General features: G+C 42.1%; 1 protein-coding gene across 1 annotated transcript in view; it reads left to right on the plus strand.

Moving 5' to 3' along the window:
• The first annotated feature begins 2,290 nt into the window (after window positions 1–2,290).
• Window positions 2,291–17,911, plus strand: part of MYL10 (myosin light chain 10) — a 31,384-nt gene continuing 15,763 nt past the window's right edge. The window contains exons 1-4 of the mRNA XM_075014069.1: window positions 2,291–2,435; window positions 12,377–12,466; window positions 15,763–15,838; window positions 17,417–17,521. Coding sequence (XP_074870170.1) covers window positions 2,433–2,435; window positions 12,377–12,466; window positions 15,763–15,838; window positions 17,417–17,521 — 274 coding nt within the window. The 5' untranslated portion in view covers window positions 2,291–2,432. The remainder of the gene's footprint in view (window positions 2,436–12,376; window positions 12,467–15,762; window positions 15,839–17,416; window positions 17,522–17,911) is intronic.

Here is a 17,911-nt window from a genome sequence, read left to right on the forward strand (position 1 = left end):
CAAGGTATGTAAGTACACCCTAACTTTAGGCTTGACTGGCTTTAGTTTGCTTAAGTACCTTGCTAAATAAAAGCCAATGTGACTGCCACACAGAGTTACTTGGGAAACTAATAAACATGACTAAAAAGCATGTTTTTTAAATAGATCTTTTAATTGATCCTAAACATTTATACTGTTTTCATTATCTTGGTTGCTGAGTTCCTACATGACACTGCAATAGGTATGCCTTCTTGAAAAAGTGAGTTGTGAGAAGAGATACTTCTGGCATGTAAAGGAGGGAGTAGGTTCCAAACAGAGGAATCATTGTTAAATGGATCACAGCAGTGAATTTATCCCCAGTATTTGTGTATTTTGCTGTTTCTTAGCATTGATTCTGCTCTAATACAGAACTGAGAACATTCAGCTTTTTCATATATAATATACCATAACATACCAGATTTTCAGGTAGTGTAAATTGTCATACCTCATTGACTTGAATAAGATTACACCAGTTCACATGAGCTGAGGATCTGATTCATTTTAACAAAGTCAAAGATCATTTATGAGTTGTCCGATTGTGTTTGTTGTCTGAATGCCCACGTGTAATGGCAGATGTACACAATCATAATTTAACAATGGGCTTTTGATATTTATGGACCTGTGTCACCTGTAATGAAAATATGAGGCAGGAATTAGTTTGGTGTTGGAGTGATGTTTATAAATATGTCATAGATAAATCTCTGGATTTATCTGGACATGGACTTCTAGATACTGCATGTAAGCTCTTTGTGACATGGACCAGCTTTTGCTTAGTGTCTGTACAGCATCTCTAGCTCAGTGGAACATGACTGAGGCTCCTAAGCACCACAATAAATAAAGAGAGCAATTAATAATAAAATATTTTTTGAGGAGCAGTGGGGTTTCTACATGGAAATGGAAATCTCTGTGAAATGGCTAGAGACATTCTACATGAATGGAGACTGTAGTTAATGTGTCAGATTCTGCTCTCAGTTAATTGATGTAAATGGAGTTACTCTGGATTTTCGTTAGTATAAAAGGAAACAGAATTTGGCCCTATTTTATGACCTTCTAGCCTTACTGGATTTATAGTAACCTTCTATAGCCACAAGCTTGCTTTTTTTTCCTTGTCTGTCTGTTACAGTAGCACACAGAGACCCAGTCGTGGATTGGAGCCCCACTGTGCCAGGTGCTGTACAGAATATGCGATACCTTTTGCACTTTTGTTTCCTGCTTTCTAGCAATTGGTGCATTTCAGTTAAACAAAACAATGAATCTGGAGCAAGGTCCTTGCAATAAACCAGGGAGGTCATGGCACAAGACTACATTTAGCCTGCTACGTATGCCTCAAGTTCCATGCTTTGAAGTCCATGAATTACCATCTACTCACACTAGCTGAGGGTCTGGCCCAAAAATACCCTTAGTTTCTCTTGTGAAAGTGATAGAAAAACCTCAGCATCACCATCCTTCAGTACAATGATCTAGAGTATTTACCCTAATTACAAGGTGTCTGCATGGAGCCTCTTTGACTTAGTGGAGGTCAGGACTGAGATCTCAATTTAAAAAATGTACATTTAAAATAATGATTAATAATGGAGTTTAACTGCACGGGGTCATCCCTATTATCTCCAAGGTGAACCTCTTACAGACTGGTTACTGTCCCAAACTTAAATGGCCCACACCCAGAGTACCAGATAACTAACACAATGATGTCTGGATTGATGACATGATTTGGCTGAGGTTGGCATTCTTTGTCTCCCTGTAGCTATCGTGAGGGAGAGTGCCAATGGTTTTGTTCCAGCCTCTCTGTCTAGTTCTGAGCAGTCCTCCTATGGCCATAAATAACAGTTAGTTTCTTCTGTATGTAACCCACACACCTGGGTGTGGTTTACTGTTCCATCTGGTGGCACCTAGACCACTTACACAGAAAAAGAATAAGTGTCCTCTGTCTAGAGCCTTAGCTGCGAGCTAGCTGGCTTTTAGCTCAATATGTAGAGGCCCTTGCAGCAAGCTCCAGAGATCCCAGGTTCCACTCCGCCTGTGGGTGGTTACCTGTGCTTTCTCAGGGTGTCTCAGTGCTTCCCTCTTTCCATGAGGCCTCAACAATTTACAGCCCCTTTTAGTGAGTGCCACTATTTAGAAGCCTCTGGGAAAACCCTTTAGCTCTGGCACACTGTGAGGACTGTACACTTGTTTCCCAACTGCCTATCTACTTATCTGCTGTGGTATTTATGTGAAAGCAAAAGTTCGGCATGGAACAGATGCTTGGAATGGTATTGAGATCCAATTACTGCACTTTTCCAATCTTACATCTATTGTCTAAACTTGGAGCAGGCATATTTTTACTCCTTGGTGACACTATATAAAGGAACAATTGACATTGTGTGAGCTGGCTGTCCAGTTGGTACAGAAGGGGCAGAAGGAACAGCAATATCATGGTAGGAATTTTCTTTCTTTCTTTCTTTCTTTCTTTCTTTCTTTCTTTCTTTCTTTCTTTTTCTTGTTCTTTTTTCTCATAGCTACTTTACCAGGAGAACAGTGTCAGACCCTGGGCTGGTGTGATAACTGTGGGACCTGTTGCCTGGATAACTGTAATATTATCCCAGCCTTTGTGGTTTCAAAGAGCAAAGGCGAAATTTCAGTCCAAGATGCAGTGTTAATATCTGGCTCTGCAATTCCCTTCTGCAATTTCACTAGAATTATGAAAACATCATTTAATCAAAGGCTGAAGTGCTAGACATTTTTTTCTGTCTCAATAGGGAAGAAAAGGAATCTTGTGCCTTTAATTATTGGTTTTCAGCTTTTTTTCTTTATTTCCTCTTTCTCTTGCCTCCTTTCAGGCTTTCTGAGTGTATCATGTCCCACTGGCATTTGTGAGCTATTTGGAGCCTATTGACAGGGGAGTGAGTTCTTTTGAAAACATTAGTTGAACATGTTTCAAACCTCGCTCCCTTTAAGTAAGAGTTGAATGTGGTCCAACTACTGTTCTGAACAGGACCAAACCTCATTCAAAACAATTTAAAAAACCGTGCTCAAGAACGTCAGTTCGCACATAGTGAAGATGGGCTATCCCTGTGTACACCAGCAACCAGGTGAATATGTACCACCAGTTTACAGGAGAGTGTAATTTTCCCCATTTTTCAGCTAGGACCTCAGATACAACCTTAAATGGACTTCTCTAGAACCTAAGCCAACCATTTATCTGTTCACATGTGTTGAGTTGTGACTTTTTCTTTTTCGTGTCTTTAGGTATCGTCCTCCCACACACCCAATTCTGATGAGCAGACTTCTTTCCTATAATGCTCTCTGCTTTTGGATTAATTATTCCAAGACTTTACTACACCAAATTGCCCATCAGAATGTGGCAAAACATGCCCCCAAAATGTCATTGCTACTACAGATTGTCTGTGATATTTCTTTCTGCTCTGCCTTTTGCTCTGGGAAAGCATCTTCTGAGTCACCTTACAATTCATGGAGACATGAAACAGATTTAAAATGGAAAGAAAAAAATTGTTGTAATGAAAGAAAGCTGAGAATATCTTCACATAAGGAAGAGATTTTTTATTAATGAGAGGGAAATGTATATGTAATTATGCAAGATGAACTCTGTGGGGAGGGTTTTCCCCCCTTTATAATGTCTTAAGGGATTTATAAATATTACAGAGGTTTTATAGCATCATAATATTTCAGATGTTCAGGAAAGCTACTTTCAAAGGATTAGAGCAGACAAAGCACCACAGTAAAAAATAATTAGAAGTCAGCCAGTGCTACTAGGCTGTGACATACAGGACCAGAGAGAATGAGAACGGCAGGATTCAGGGAGATAATTTTTCGAACAAGAGGCAAGTGTTACAGGACAGAATTTTGAGGCACCAGTTAATATCAGAGCATTTTCAGTAAAGTTGTGTCTGTAATGTTTCTATGAGAGAGAACGAGAAAGAGAGCGAGAGACCTTTTACACATTCAGACAACATGCCTGTGCTCATTCTGCTCAGAGACACCTTGTAGCAAATTGTGTGTGCTGAAGGGAATCTTGTACCCCAAAATAGATCATATTCTCTTGAAACGTGTTTTGTAGCTTGCGAGACTGGATGGAATTTACCACCTGTACTAAATGATACTGACTGCTACAGAGCCAGGTTGAATTACACCAGCTGGGAATCTGGCCCATGGCTTTCCTATGGGTGTCTGTATGTGTCTGTATGTGTGCGTGTGTGTGGGGGGGACTTTATGTTGGAGGTGATGAGCTGTGCATTTCTACAGGCTGGAGAGGAGACCATTTGTTTGTATACTTGCCAGAGGAGAAATAGTATTATACATTTATGTAGCACAAGGGGATTGCAGAGTGAATTTGGGATCCCAGAATTTGAACAGGCACAATGGAGTACAATGCATGTGTGTTTGTCGGTGGGTGAGTGATGGAAGCCAGTGGATTCTCTGTGTGTGTGTGCGCGCGCGTGTGTGTGTGTGAGAGAGGGCGTGTGTGTGTGTGTGTGTGTGTGTGTGTGTGTGAGAGAGAGAGAGAGAGAGTGTGCATGCTTATCAAAGAGAGAGGGTGATGGCTGGGGTGAGGGATTTTGTAGGGAAGAGAAGAGAGAGTATTTTTGGTGCGATGTGTGGGGGATGGAGTTCAAGGAATTGTGGGATATGGAAGCAGTTGTGGCGAGGGTGGAGGGGAGCAGGGACTGTGTGTAAGACCTGGTCTACACTAGGGATCATCGTCAATCCCAGATATGCAATTCTAGCCACGCCATTTGTGTAGCTAGAATTGACGTATCTGGATTGACTTTCTCCCTAGGTGTAGATCAGGGATCTTCAAGCTTGTGCTGATGTCCCTTGCTCTATGTGTCAGCCTAGAGTACCAGGGCTGATGTCTAAGTCCAGAGAGATCAAATTTGCCGTGTCTTCATGCACACAGCAAAATCGGTCCCCAGATCGATCGTGGTGCGCCAACCCCCCCCCATTAAGTATAGACATACCCTCAGATAGCGTGCAGGGGATATGAGGATGGAGTTGTATGTGAGCATAGAAGGGGTCATAAAAAGATCCTGTGTTTCTCTGTTTCAATAACTCAGGTTTTCATCTGAGTTCTTGGAGCCTCTATTGTTGCCTGCTTGAAATGCAGATTGTGGCTCTTAGAGTAGTTTACACTGCCTACTCTTCTATAGTAGATCATTTCTTGCAAGCCCTGCTTTGGGATGGATGGAATGCATCTCACCTGGCGCTGAAATTTTGTGAAAAGGACAGATGCTAAAAAATTATGTTGACCGAACTTACATTGACATACAGTGACTGTAGTTAAGTCACTTGTGCATGCACAAGTTTGGCTCTTTTGTTGGCCATGCATATCCTCACCAGGAGCACTTGTATCTATTGTATTGTCAGAGTGGAGCATTGTGGGATGGCTTCTGAAAGCCAGTATCTGTTGGCATAAGCAATGCATTGTCTACACTGACCCAGGGTGAACCTAAGTACAACAACCATGACTCTACATTGCCTCGGGAGCTGGTATTTCTTGGTCTGTGCAGAGAGGTGATTACATCAGTGAGAGCCAAGTTTAATGACAATACTTCCACAGCTAGGTCAATGCAAGGCAGCTTATGTTGACCTAACCCTATATTGGAGACCAGGCCATGCCCACAACTGGGTTCTTTGGTGCAGACACAAAATAAGTAATCTAAGCAAAACAAATGAAACCAACAGTGACTCTGCCTTGTCCTGCAAAGATGGACCTGAAATGTGGCATTTGGCTATGAGCCAGGATTCAGATGCCCCCAAAACTGGATCATGGAGATCTGTGTCATTTCTGTGGTTCTGGCTTGGGTTGAGAACATGCAGAGAATGTGAATAATACTGGAATAGATGAAGAGGGAGCTGCAGCCTTCAGTCAGCTTCATAAGGTGTACCATAATATGAAGTTCTGGCTTGGGTTGAGAACATGCAGAGAATGTGAATAATACTGGAATAGATGGAGAGGGAGCTGCAGCCTTCAGTCAGCTTCATAAGGTGCATCATAATATGAAATGCTATGGATCTGATTCGCAATTGCCTTGCATCTTGTGTTTCCATTGACGGTAGCACAACATAAGTAAAAATGTATGCCATCATTTTGACTTAGTAACATCTTACGCTCACTTTGCACTAGTGCAAATCCCCTCCCAAGATGTCCTTCATGTCATGAAGTCTAATGGCACATCTATGCTACCACTTAAGTCAATTGAACTTACAGTGCTCAGGGGCAAGTTAGGGTTTGTCTATACGGGGAGTGGGGGTTGGAAAAATCCTCTCCTTCTGACCCCCCCCCCACCAAAGTGTTCACAGAGCTAAGCAGGATAATTTGAGAGAAGAGGACTTTTCCCTCAATATAACTGCTCCAGCTCTGTGAACGACTTTTGCTGACCCCCCACCTTTTCCAGGTGGTAAAGGAATGTGTGTGTGAACAAAGCACAGATGTTTTTGGCCCATGTGAATGCTCCTTTTGCAATGCTGTGGTTGTTTGAATGAGATTTTTTGACTTTACTTATTTCAGCCTTGGGACATTGAGAAAAGTATTGAAAAAAACATGCCACAGACACAGCCTTATAGTGAAATAGCTTCCCTCTCTGGCAGAGCAGGGTAATTGTGCAGATGGGAAAGCACTCTCCAGGGTGGCCAATAGACTTCACCTGGCTCTGGGTAGTGGGCAGGGCTGAGTGGATCTAGGCCCCCCCGAATGGGTGGAGCCTCAGATGGAAGGGGTGGGGCTTGGGGCTAGGTTACCCCTGCTAGCCTTTCAATGCCACCCAGTGCACGTTGCCTCGGGCTCCAGTGACGACTTAGAGGGCCTAGGGCTCTGGCTGCTGCTGTTGCTGTGGTAGCAGTGGCCAAGGGCCCTGGACCCTTTTAGATAGCTGGGCCCCAGCACCTTCACCAGATGCACTACAGCAGCACAGCAATGACTGCCAAAAGGAAAAAGAAACTGACTGTGTGTCCTTTATTGTTTAAAAAAAAAAAAAGGTGATCCAGGAAGTTGGAGGGTTCATTTTTTGTCCTTGTTTCTCACCTTAGAAAATCAGGAACAATGTCTTTTTGTCCCTGTTTTAGCTTAAAAAACTCCTTGAAGAATTCAGAGAAGTAGATTTGGAGTTTCTGAGTCCTTAACTAAAAGGAGCTGAGGCGTTAACAAATATAGCCTTCCCCATCCTCACCTCAGGCATTTCACTTAATTAGCTGTTACTGAAAACAGGGACTTTTAAACAGTCTGAATAAAATTCCTTCCCCTCTAAAATAGTGTGTCACTTCCTTAGTATCTCTGATGTCATAAACCTTTTATGGCTCCAGACTTCTGCAGTTTTTCAGAATAGGCAGGACCTGACTTTTCCAAAACCACATAAAGATGCAGACACAGTCCCTACCTCCCCCTCGCTGTAAGTCACTTCTAAAGCAGAGGAGAAATTACTTGCCTGCAGACACAAACATACACACTTTTGCTCCCATCCTATCTCGGCCCCCAGATCCCTGGTCTTACCTTGCACCCAGAGAGAAGGAGGCGACGCTGACTCATTGTTTCTGTCTATCTTTGTCAGTGGGCTAGCCTTGTTCTCTCAGCCGCCCTGGGCCTGTCAGGCAGAAGAAATGTAAAGAATTTCAGTGAGGGAAACTCAGAACACAGCAAGTGCTGAGCTAGCCTGGGCTTTCTCAGGGTCAGGGTTTTTCATATTCTGATTTTATTTAACACGTCTCAAAATTAACAAAAAGATCCTTAATTAGAAACTAAGCCAATTGAGCAAGAGAATCCAGCAACGTGTGATGGCTCTGCATTTCCCTTTTTAAAGGAACTGTTGTCTTCTTTGCACTGGGGTGATTAATACACCCAGGCTACAGTTGTACCAGACTCTTTTCTGTTAGAAGCCTTGAGATCTCAACCTGAAGAACTCATACCCCCTCATAACTCTTTACATTCTTATCCACCACTTTTCAGCAGCTGAGCTCAAAGAACTTAGTAAAGTTATTATCCCCATTGTACAGATGGGGAAAATGAGGCAACAGAGCGATAATGTGATTTGCTAAAGGCTATAAAGCAAATCACAGGCATATGCAAGAACAGAAATGAGGTATTCTTCTTCCCCATCTGCTGCTGTGATGTAAAACAAAGACAGTAAATTGTTTTGGAGAGCTACGCCTCAGATGAAATCCTGGTTTAATCAGAGCAGAACAGTCATGAGTTTTCAATCCAGGTGCAAACTCTGCAGCTCAGGTGCATTTCTGCTGTCTTGTAGCTGTTGTTTGACTTACACTGGGCTTGTCTACACTACCACCCTCCAAAATTTTGAGGAGTAAAGGGACTTTGAAGTTGACCTGGCACTTCCAAATACCAGTGGGTGAGCCACGGCTAGACGTGTTCCAGTACTTTGAAGTTTTAAACTTCGAAGTTGCTGCAGTGGGGTGTGGGGGAGGAGGGAGGGAATTTGCTTAACGAAGTGCTGCCGATGAAGTGCTCACAACACCCTGCTTACCATCCTTCCTTCCAAGGCAGGTGGTAGTGTAGACACAGCCATCATCAACAAGGGTGAAGTCACATATATAGAAGTTAGCCCCTCAGCATACCTCATATACCCATTGTCCCATGATTCGGAGTTAGCCTGGCATTCCTGTCTTTGAAAATGGATCTGTGGGCCTTTCCCATAAGTGGGGATTTGGGAGGGATATCCCAGCAGACTGATGATAATTCATTGAGCCTTAGATCCAGCAGTTTGAATTTGGAAACAGTGATGGGAAGTTACAGTTCAGTGGCTTGTGTGAAATGGTTTGTTGTTCACAGTCCAATCCCAAAGCAACAAGAACAACAACTATTGGTGGCTCAAATATTGTCCCCCTCAGATGGATCAGCTAAATTTGAGGTGCCCTTAATAAACCACACTCCTGGCCTTTCCCCAAAATCTCAGGCCAGCCCTGAGAGTACTGCTGTAGAGTGGTGTTAGTGTGCTAACACCTGCTCTCTTTTCACCTTGTCAGTAAGAGGTGTTGTCCATACTTTTTCCATTCTAACAAGAAATGGTGAAAATGTCCACCAGGCCCTTCAAGTTGCAAAGAAATCTGCTCATTTTGGCTCAAAACAACATCCACTCTGGGCCAAGGAGGAGGAGGGAATTGATTTGTTTTCCAAAATCAAAATTTCTACATTAATTAAACATTACATTGGTTTGCATTTTTTCACATAAGTACTTTTCCCATACTTTCCCCTTCTGTCAAGTGGTGTTCGACACCCCCCGCAACAACTTCTGGCCCCATCCCCACTCCACTCCTTCTCCCAAGACCCCACCCGAGCTCTGCCTCCACTCCCCCCATTCCACTCATTCCTCCAGGCCTCCACCTCTGCCCTGCCCCATTCACCCCTTGGCCCAAGATTCTGCTCCTATCTCTTCCCCTTCTCTGCCTTCTCACCCAAGTATGTCCTTTCCCGTTCTTCCCTTCCAAAGCTTCCAGAACACCATGAATCATCAGTCTGCAGCACTCTGGAAGTGCTGCCAGCGAGTGGGAGAAGTCAGTAAGTGTGACCACCAGTGCAGATGGGAGGGAAGCAGAGGGGGAGTGTGAGTGCTGGTGGGTACTCCGCACCCACTGATTTTTCCCTCTGAGTGCTCCAGCCCAGGAGCACCCACGGAGTCAGTACCTATGTATTTTTCCATCTCTTGTGTGGCATTTTGTCTTTGTTTTTCTTCCCAGAAAATCCATTTTCTCATGCATTACCCATCGTACAGAAGGCTGTGTTCCAGATGACAAGTACAATGTGTGTATGGAGTGTATACCATAATCTAATGTGCAACCATGAGATCCATGCCAGGATCTCATGCTGAAATCTGCACAGCAAGTTAAGTTGACCGGACTGTGTATATTTGCAGCAATGTCTTCAACTAGCTCTCATTCCTAGCACCTCATTTGAATCTTGCTGGATTGTAGTGAGATGAGAAAGTCACCTTTTGTTCTATACAGAGTCCCTGGGGGTACATCTGCACAGCAAAATTCCTGTGAGTGTGAGTCTCAGAGCTTGTATCTATAGATTTGGGTTTGTGCTAAGAGTAGGAGTTTTAAGTTGGTATCTAGAAGGCTATTTTTAGCTTGCGTCTGCTGACCTGGACTCTAAGGCTATGTCTACATGGCAGAGCTATTCTGGGATATCTCAGTATCCTGAAATAGCTACTCTGCATCTTTGAAACGTGCCCATTATTTCAAAATATTTTTCTGAAAAATTGGGCACACTATTTCAGCGTTCTTGTACTCCTTGTTGCAGAAGGAGTAAGGGCTGCTTCAAAATAGTACATTATTTCAACATTAGGTGCTGTCTAGACAGAGCCCAATGATGAAATAGCCTATTTTGAAGTCAATTCAAAATAAGATACACAATTTGCTTTGTGTAAATTGCATATCTTATTGCAAGTTTAGGATTCCATGCAGACATAGTTAAGGCTACGTCTACACTACAGAGATCTTTCAAAAGAAGCTATTCTGGAAGATCTCTTCTGAAAGAACTTCTTTGGAAAGAGAGTGTCCACACACAAAAAAGTGGATCAAAAGGGTGATCTGCTCTTTCAAAAGAGAGTGTCCACACACAGCTCCTGCTCTTTTGAAAGAATGGGCCAGGGATTGAAATGAAGAAGAATCTTCTGAAAGAAGGGCCTTGCGGAGTGTCTACATACATTTTCTTTTGAAATAAACTTTTGAAAGGGGAATTCTTCCTGAAATGGGAAAGGAGGAGAGATTTCAAAAGGAGCGCCACAGTCTTTTGATTTACTTTTGAAAGAATGCTTTTTGTGTGTAGATGCTCCATGGAATCTTATGAAAGAGCCCCCTTCTTTTGAAAAATATTTTGAAAGAACTTGTTAGTGTAGACGCAGCCTAACAGTATGTCTACACAGCAGCACTATTTCAAAATAAGCTGGTCTGGAATAGCTTATTTCGAAATAACGCTGCTACACACAAAATGCATTTAGAAATAGCTCAGCGCTATTTTGAGATAGTGTCTACACACAACACACCCTATGTTGAAACAGGCTCTGTTCCCTGTCTACACAGCCCCTCTTTTGAAATAGCCATTATTAATTGATATTTTGAAATAGGAGCTATTCCTTGTGGAATGAGGTTTACCTATTTCAAAATATGTTAACCGCTATTTTGAAATAGTGGTTGCATTGTGTAGATGCTAGTAAAGTTATTTTGAAATAATTTTGCTGTGTAGACCCACTGATTCTTTTTCCCTGAACAGACATACTCTCAACTTTGGGTAAGACATTTAGGCCCTGATCCATGAAGATTTTTAGGTATTGAAATCAATAGAAGTTAGGCACCTAAATATCTTTGAGGATCTGGACCTTTGTCTCCATCTATAAAACAGGGGTAATAGCACTGACCTGCCTCACTGAGATGCAATGAGAACTAGTGAATCAATGATTGTGAGGCGCACAGATACTGGAGTAGTGAGGGCCATGTAAGTACTGAAGAGAGGGACTATAATATCTGTGATTGGAAGGATCTGTCTATTCAGTACTGGTTCAGTACTGCATGTCTATGACAGCAATTATGGAGCTGTTTTTTGCTTCACAGCTCTGTATGAGAGACCTCAGAAGGCCTACACAGCAGCTGGAAGTGAGCCAGGCTAGACAGCCGATGTCCACACATTTTTACTTTTAGCACATTTGTATAAGCCTCACGAGTGAACGTTACCCAAGCTGGAAGACTCGCTCCCACAGGCAGTGTAGACAGACTCATGTAAGACATTTTTGAGTCTGGCTGCCTGGCTTCTTACCTCCCCAGTGCAGGCTACTTGCATTGCTAGATCCTGCAGAGGAGGGAAAGGGACTAGCTGCTGGCAGGGTGCTTTTTTTGCACAGGTTTGCACATTGTTGGGAGAGGTCAGAATCTTAGCTTCTTTCACCCCTAAGCAGCCAGCCAGCTGGCATAACAGAGCCAGCCCTGAGAGAAAGTAATTGGCACCAGCAAATGGGCTGGCATACACCACTGCCCCCAAGAAGCAAGGAGGAAGCAAAGACCAGTTTCTGACTCTCCATCCAAGTTTGTTTCCTGCATTGCTGCTAGGGCAACGGAGCCATGGACAGCCTCGCATTCAGGCTGGATTATCACATTACAATGCAGGCCATAGGAAGCTGATGACTATACAATTCTTGGTAAAAATGCACCCTGTGTTTTGTAAGCAAGCAGCATTTTTCTGTGTTTATATATTTGTTGCACAACAAAGTAGTGAAAAAATTTGGGAGAAAATATAACCTAATACAACCTTCTCATACTAATTTTGAATTCCTGTTACCTTCTGTTATTGATATGGTTGCCTTACTCGTGTTCTAAGTATTATTTATTTTGTACTGGAGCTTTATATTTCTTTCAGTCTCCAAAAAAGGCAAAGAAGAGGACAGAAGGAGGCGGTTCCAATGTATTCTCCATGTTTGATCAAACTCAGATTCAGGAGTTTAAAGAGGTAAGCCAAATTTATGTTATAGTCTTTCTCTCTTTCTTTCTTTGTTTCACATATTATTTAAATCCTACAAAGCTCAATATAAAAAATACCATACACTTCACTCAGAAAAGTGCTTGGGTGTAGAATCACAGAATCCTAGGACTGGAAGAGACCTCAGGAGGTCATTGAGTCCAGCCCCTTGCCTAAAGCAGGATCAGCCCCAACTAAATCATCCCAGCCAGGACTTTGTCAAACCTGGACCTAAAAACCTTCAGGGGTGGAGGTTCCACCACATCTCTAGGTAACACATGCCAGTGCTTCTCCACCCTCTTCCATTACAAATAAACTAGAAGCATCTGTCGACAAACATTTCTGTTGGAAGAGATTTTCTGACAAAATGTCTGTCAACAGACTACACCATCCAGAAAAGTGGATCAAAAGCATGATGCACTCTGGTGACACAACGGCCAGACTGCCCAGCCACTCTCTTGACAAAATAGCCCACGGGAACCCCAGCAGACAGGGCTGCCCAGTGTCCTGGAAGCCCTGTCTGTTGATAGAAGCCCCACTCCTCCCCAAACCCCTGGAGCATCCACACAGCTTTTCTGTCAAGAAAGGTGCCCTTCCTCATATGGGAGAGGCGTAAGGTTGTTGGTGGAAGTGCCAAGTTTTGTCGAGAGACTGTTGACAAAATGCATTTTGTGTGTGGATGTGCAGCAAGTTTTGTTGACAAAACGCGAGTTTTGTCGAAAAATCTTGCTAGTGTAGCTGCAGCCTTAGTGAAATAGTTTTTCCTAATATCCAGCCTACACTTCTCACTTTGTAATTTGAGACCACTGCTCCTTGTTCTGCCATCCATCATTACTGTGAACAGCCTCTCTCCATCCTCTTTTTTTTTCAGGAAGCTGAAGGCTGCTGGGTATTCACATTCAAAACATTATTTAAGCATTTGCTTATCTTTAAGTATCGTATATTTTCAAATCCTAAGATACTTTTCTGAACTGGGCCTTTAGTTAATGAATAGTTCCATGATACCCACACTTCAGCTACCCAAGACCGAAACTAGAAACTAAACTCAGTCAAATCCTCAGCTCACCTCTTCCCAAATGCCCACAAAAACAAGGGCTTTAAAGTGGTGCATGTAAGGTTAACTAATTCAGGGTCCTGCCAATCAAGAAGCGTCTGTGGTTAACTAGGTATTATTAATTCCTTGATCAGTTACCAATGCAAAGTCAGAACTAATGACTTTGGCAAGACAGCAGAATGAATAATTAATTATGGATAATTTATTTGATGTGCTTAGGCTATTTTTCTGTTTCTCGAATGTCCATGAGCACATCACAGTTTCCTCAGATTTGTCATTTTAAATTATTCACTTATCATAATTATAATTCAAATTATTCATTTTAATTTATTAAAAATTACACCCCTCCATGACATTTGTTAACTTTGTGTATTGACTGCAAATGGTTTTGTATGTTCATTCTAACTCTATGAGCTATGTTGATTAATTCTGGTTCGTCAGATATGGTGTGTCATATCATTTCTGTTCCCTGATGGAACAAAAGCACTGCCAGAGTGACTACTGAGGTGTGTGACTATAAGCAATTCGTTTATATGTACATAGCTTTAAAATTCACTTTCCATAATTCATATTATTAAGATCAGTGTCATGAAACACCATTAGAAGCCACACAAGAACTTGTGGACAGGAGCGAAGAAAATTCATTGAAACTGTTGACCTTTTCCATGGAATTAACAGTAATAAGTGTCCATCGCTGGTTAACCACTATCACAAACAATGCTCCAGCTTCTTTCTTAAAGATTGCTACCTAAAACCTAACTACATAAATTGGAGCTGGTCAAAAAGCCATTTTTATGAAGTATTTTAAATTATTGTTTAAAAATATTCCATGTGGAAGTTTTATGTTATTTTCCCCTATGAAAACCCAGAACATAAAACAATTTTTGATATTTCAGCCTCTTTTTGAAATACAGGGGAGTGTTGACTAAAATTAAAAATTTAATCCAATTTTTTATCGAAAAGAGTTTCACAACTTGAAATTTCAGTGAGATCAAGATACTTATGGCCTGATTGAAAGCCCATAGGCAACAATCTTGATGACAGTAATCAGCTTTGAAGATTACTCTGTGGGACTATTCACATGTTTCAAATTGGGCTCATTCTCAACAACTTTACTGAATGAGGGACTAGAGGGATAGTGCCTCATTTACCTTGTGTTTATCTCTCCCTGGCTATGTCTACACTTGCCCCCAGCTTCAAAGGGGGCATGGTAATCAGGGTGATGGGAGATTACTAATGAAGTGCTGCAATGAACATGCAGCACTTCATTAGGCAAATTCTAATTTGATGCTTCGAAGTTGCTATGGGGGAAAATTTGCCTAATGAAGTGCTGCATATTCACGCAGCACTTCATTAGTAATCTCCCATCACCCTGACTACCACACCCCCTTTGAGGTTGGGGGACAAGTATAGACGTAGCCCCTATCTATTTTTGTGCCCATTTCCATGGTTCTGTATCTTTACCATATCTCGTGTTATCTTCTTTATTGAAACACATTGATTATAAGGAGCGGTAACATCTATGACGGCATAAAGGTATCTCAAGCTGAAAACTAGAAAACAACAAGAATATTTTCTGTGAATTATCCAGAGTTGCCTATGTGATATTTTAAGGTAAATATGCTGAGGTCACTCAGAGAAGAATTAGACCACAGCCTGAAGGACATAGTGTGATGGAAAGGGCAACAAGTCTTGGCTGAATAAATAACACAGTAAATTCAAGATTTCTGACTTTTCTTAACTCTTGTGTTTTTATTTCCTCTGTCAGACTTTGAGGCTTCACGATTAGCTTCCACAGAATTTTGATATTAATTTAGTGCTAGTGTGGTGGCCACGTTGTTTTACAGCTCATTTTAGCTGCCCACAGCTACATGATATTGGCAGGGGTAGGCAAATCTGTGGTAGCTGTGACTAGAGCGTCCCTAATTCAAGCTTTCATGGGTTAAAGTCTGAATGGCTGGATCTGACAGCACTGGCACAGACCCAGCTAAGTGCTGTGCCAAGTTTTAATTTAGTTAGAAGAAGTTTGGGTTGGTTTAATTAAATCTCTTGCCAAGACACATTAATGTGTTGAAAATAAGTAATGCAAAATAATTCTGTATGTTGTAGAGTAATACAAGAAAGATAAATATTCCTCTTTCTAATGCAAATATAATACCACATTAATGAGTATCAGATTTACAGTAGGACATGAAAAGGCAATGGCAACATAAAGCCCTTTTTCTCATAATAGGCTTTTACTATCATGGATCAGAACAGAGATGGCTTCATTGACAAAGCAGACCTGAGAGATACATTTGCTGCACTGGGTGAGTAAACAAACAAACAAATAAATGCAAGTACTCGAAATGCAATTTAAATTTCAAGCACATATGAAAGGATTGTATTAAAATTAGAGCCGGATGAGTCATAAGATATGCACAAGGCTCAGAGAGCCAAAAGGAAATCCTGCCAAACTTGCTCAATTTGATCCTCTTCTTCTACGGCTGGTAGCTGCTATCTTGGCTGTAGATCTCCAACCAGGAAGTTTACTGAACAGCCCCTTTCAAAGTCTAAATGAGGGCCATTCTGGAATTCGTTGGTGGGGGCTACAGTGCAGTGCAGCTGACATCCTCTCCTAAAAGACTGTTCCCTCCCCTCAATCCTTTCATAATTAGCCCACCCAAGTAGGGGTGAGTCCATGCCAGACATTTCTGATTTGCCTTTTTAACTGTGCTTCTCAAGATGCACCCTTTTCATCTAAGAATCATGTAATATCTACCAATTAATGTTCCTGTCATGGACCAGCCACAATCCTTCCCCCCGCAATGTGGGAACTTCGTGTGAAGGTCCGTCCCTCTGTGCCCTGACATAGGTTGGAATGTGTGTGTCATGAGGTTAAGGAAGGCCCTTTCCAAGCCATGAATTTAGAGCACATTTAATGCCCTGCAACATCAGGCCTTCCCAAGCAATGGAAGGTCAAAAGACTCATAACCCAGAGCTACTTCCCTTTTGCACCCTTTGAGGCTTCAACAGTGATGTAGGCATCATTTTGCCATCGGATAGTATCAAGATGAGTTTAATTAGAAGCCATAGTGCTACCTTGGGATGAAATTAGAGTCCAGCAGAGACCATGCAAAAAGCTGCAGCTTCCCAAATCTGTGTAGAGATAGTAAGAAAATTTGTACCTGCAACTGAAGTTACTTTGGAATGCTCATTATTTCCTAGGGATGGTTTCTGGGACTCTTAATTCATGTCGAATAGTAGCTCACCCTTCAGCTAGGCTCACTGAAATCAATGGGATGGCACACCTAGCAAGGTACGAATCAGTTTGGGTAGGGCTGTCACAAGCTCCACTTTAGTCAAAGTCCTGGAGGTTGGAGAGGAACAGACATGCTTAGGATGATGCCATAATTACCAAACCATTTCATGTTGGGCAATTGTGTGATAAGATGAGGGCTGAAATCCTGGTTTTCACCCATAGAGAAAGAGAATCAATTTCTTTACAAATGGCCCCAATATTGGCTATTATTACCTCCTTATCTATTGCTTTCCCCTCCAATTCCTTCTTTTGCCCTTTTACCCTGTAGCCAACTCCTTTAGTTATTTTTATGATAGTGACTTTTTGAGTTACATCTACCTGAAGCTGGGAATGGGTGATGGGATGGATCACTATATGATTCCCTGTTCTGTTCATTCCCTTTGAAGCATCCTGTCATGAGACAGGATAGAGGAATAGATGGACCCTTGGTTTGACCCAGTAGGGCTGTTCTTATGTTCTTATGTCTTATCACATAGTTAATGTGGTTCTGCTGAGCCCTAACCACCACAATAGGAGGGGGTGGCAGGGAACTACTTTTTGAAATAGAATGATAATTTATTGTGAAAAATTATCTCTGCTACTACAGGTCGTTTGAATGTCAAGAATGAGGAGTTAGAAGCCATGGTGCAGGAAGCTCCAGGTGCCATTAACTTCACTATTTTCCTGACTATGTTTGGTGAAAAACTGAAAGGTAAGTACCACTGGGGGATTGATATGGACTGCTTTGTTATACTGTTTTAGCATCTCACAAACATTGGTCAATGCATCTTGAAAACGCCCCCGTGAGGTAGGGAAGAATTATCTCCATTTTTGCAGACTGCGAAATAGGCTACAGAGAGACTAAATAGCATGCCCAAGGACACACAGGAAATCTGTGGCAAAGCTGAGAACAGAATCTTCGTAAAGTGCCTTAGCCACATGACCATTCTTCATTTTTCCTACAGGTTAGTGACAGATTGCCCATAGCTCGGAGGTTTGTGCATTAGCCTCCTAAATTTAAGGTTGTGATTTTGATCCTTGAGGAGGCCATTTGGAGATCTGGGGCAATTAAATGGAGGCAGGGGGAGCAGAATGGGTGATG

Source organism: Carettochelys insculpta, chromosome 19 (genome assembly GCF_033958435.1).
Source record: "Carettochelys insculpta isolate YL-2023 chromosome 19, ASM3395843v1, whole genome shotgun sequence".
Classification (NCBI taxonomy): Eukaryota; Metazoa; Chordata; order Testudines; family Carettochelyidae; genus Carettochelys; species Carettochelys insculpta.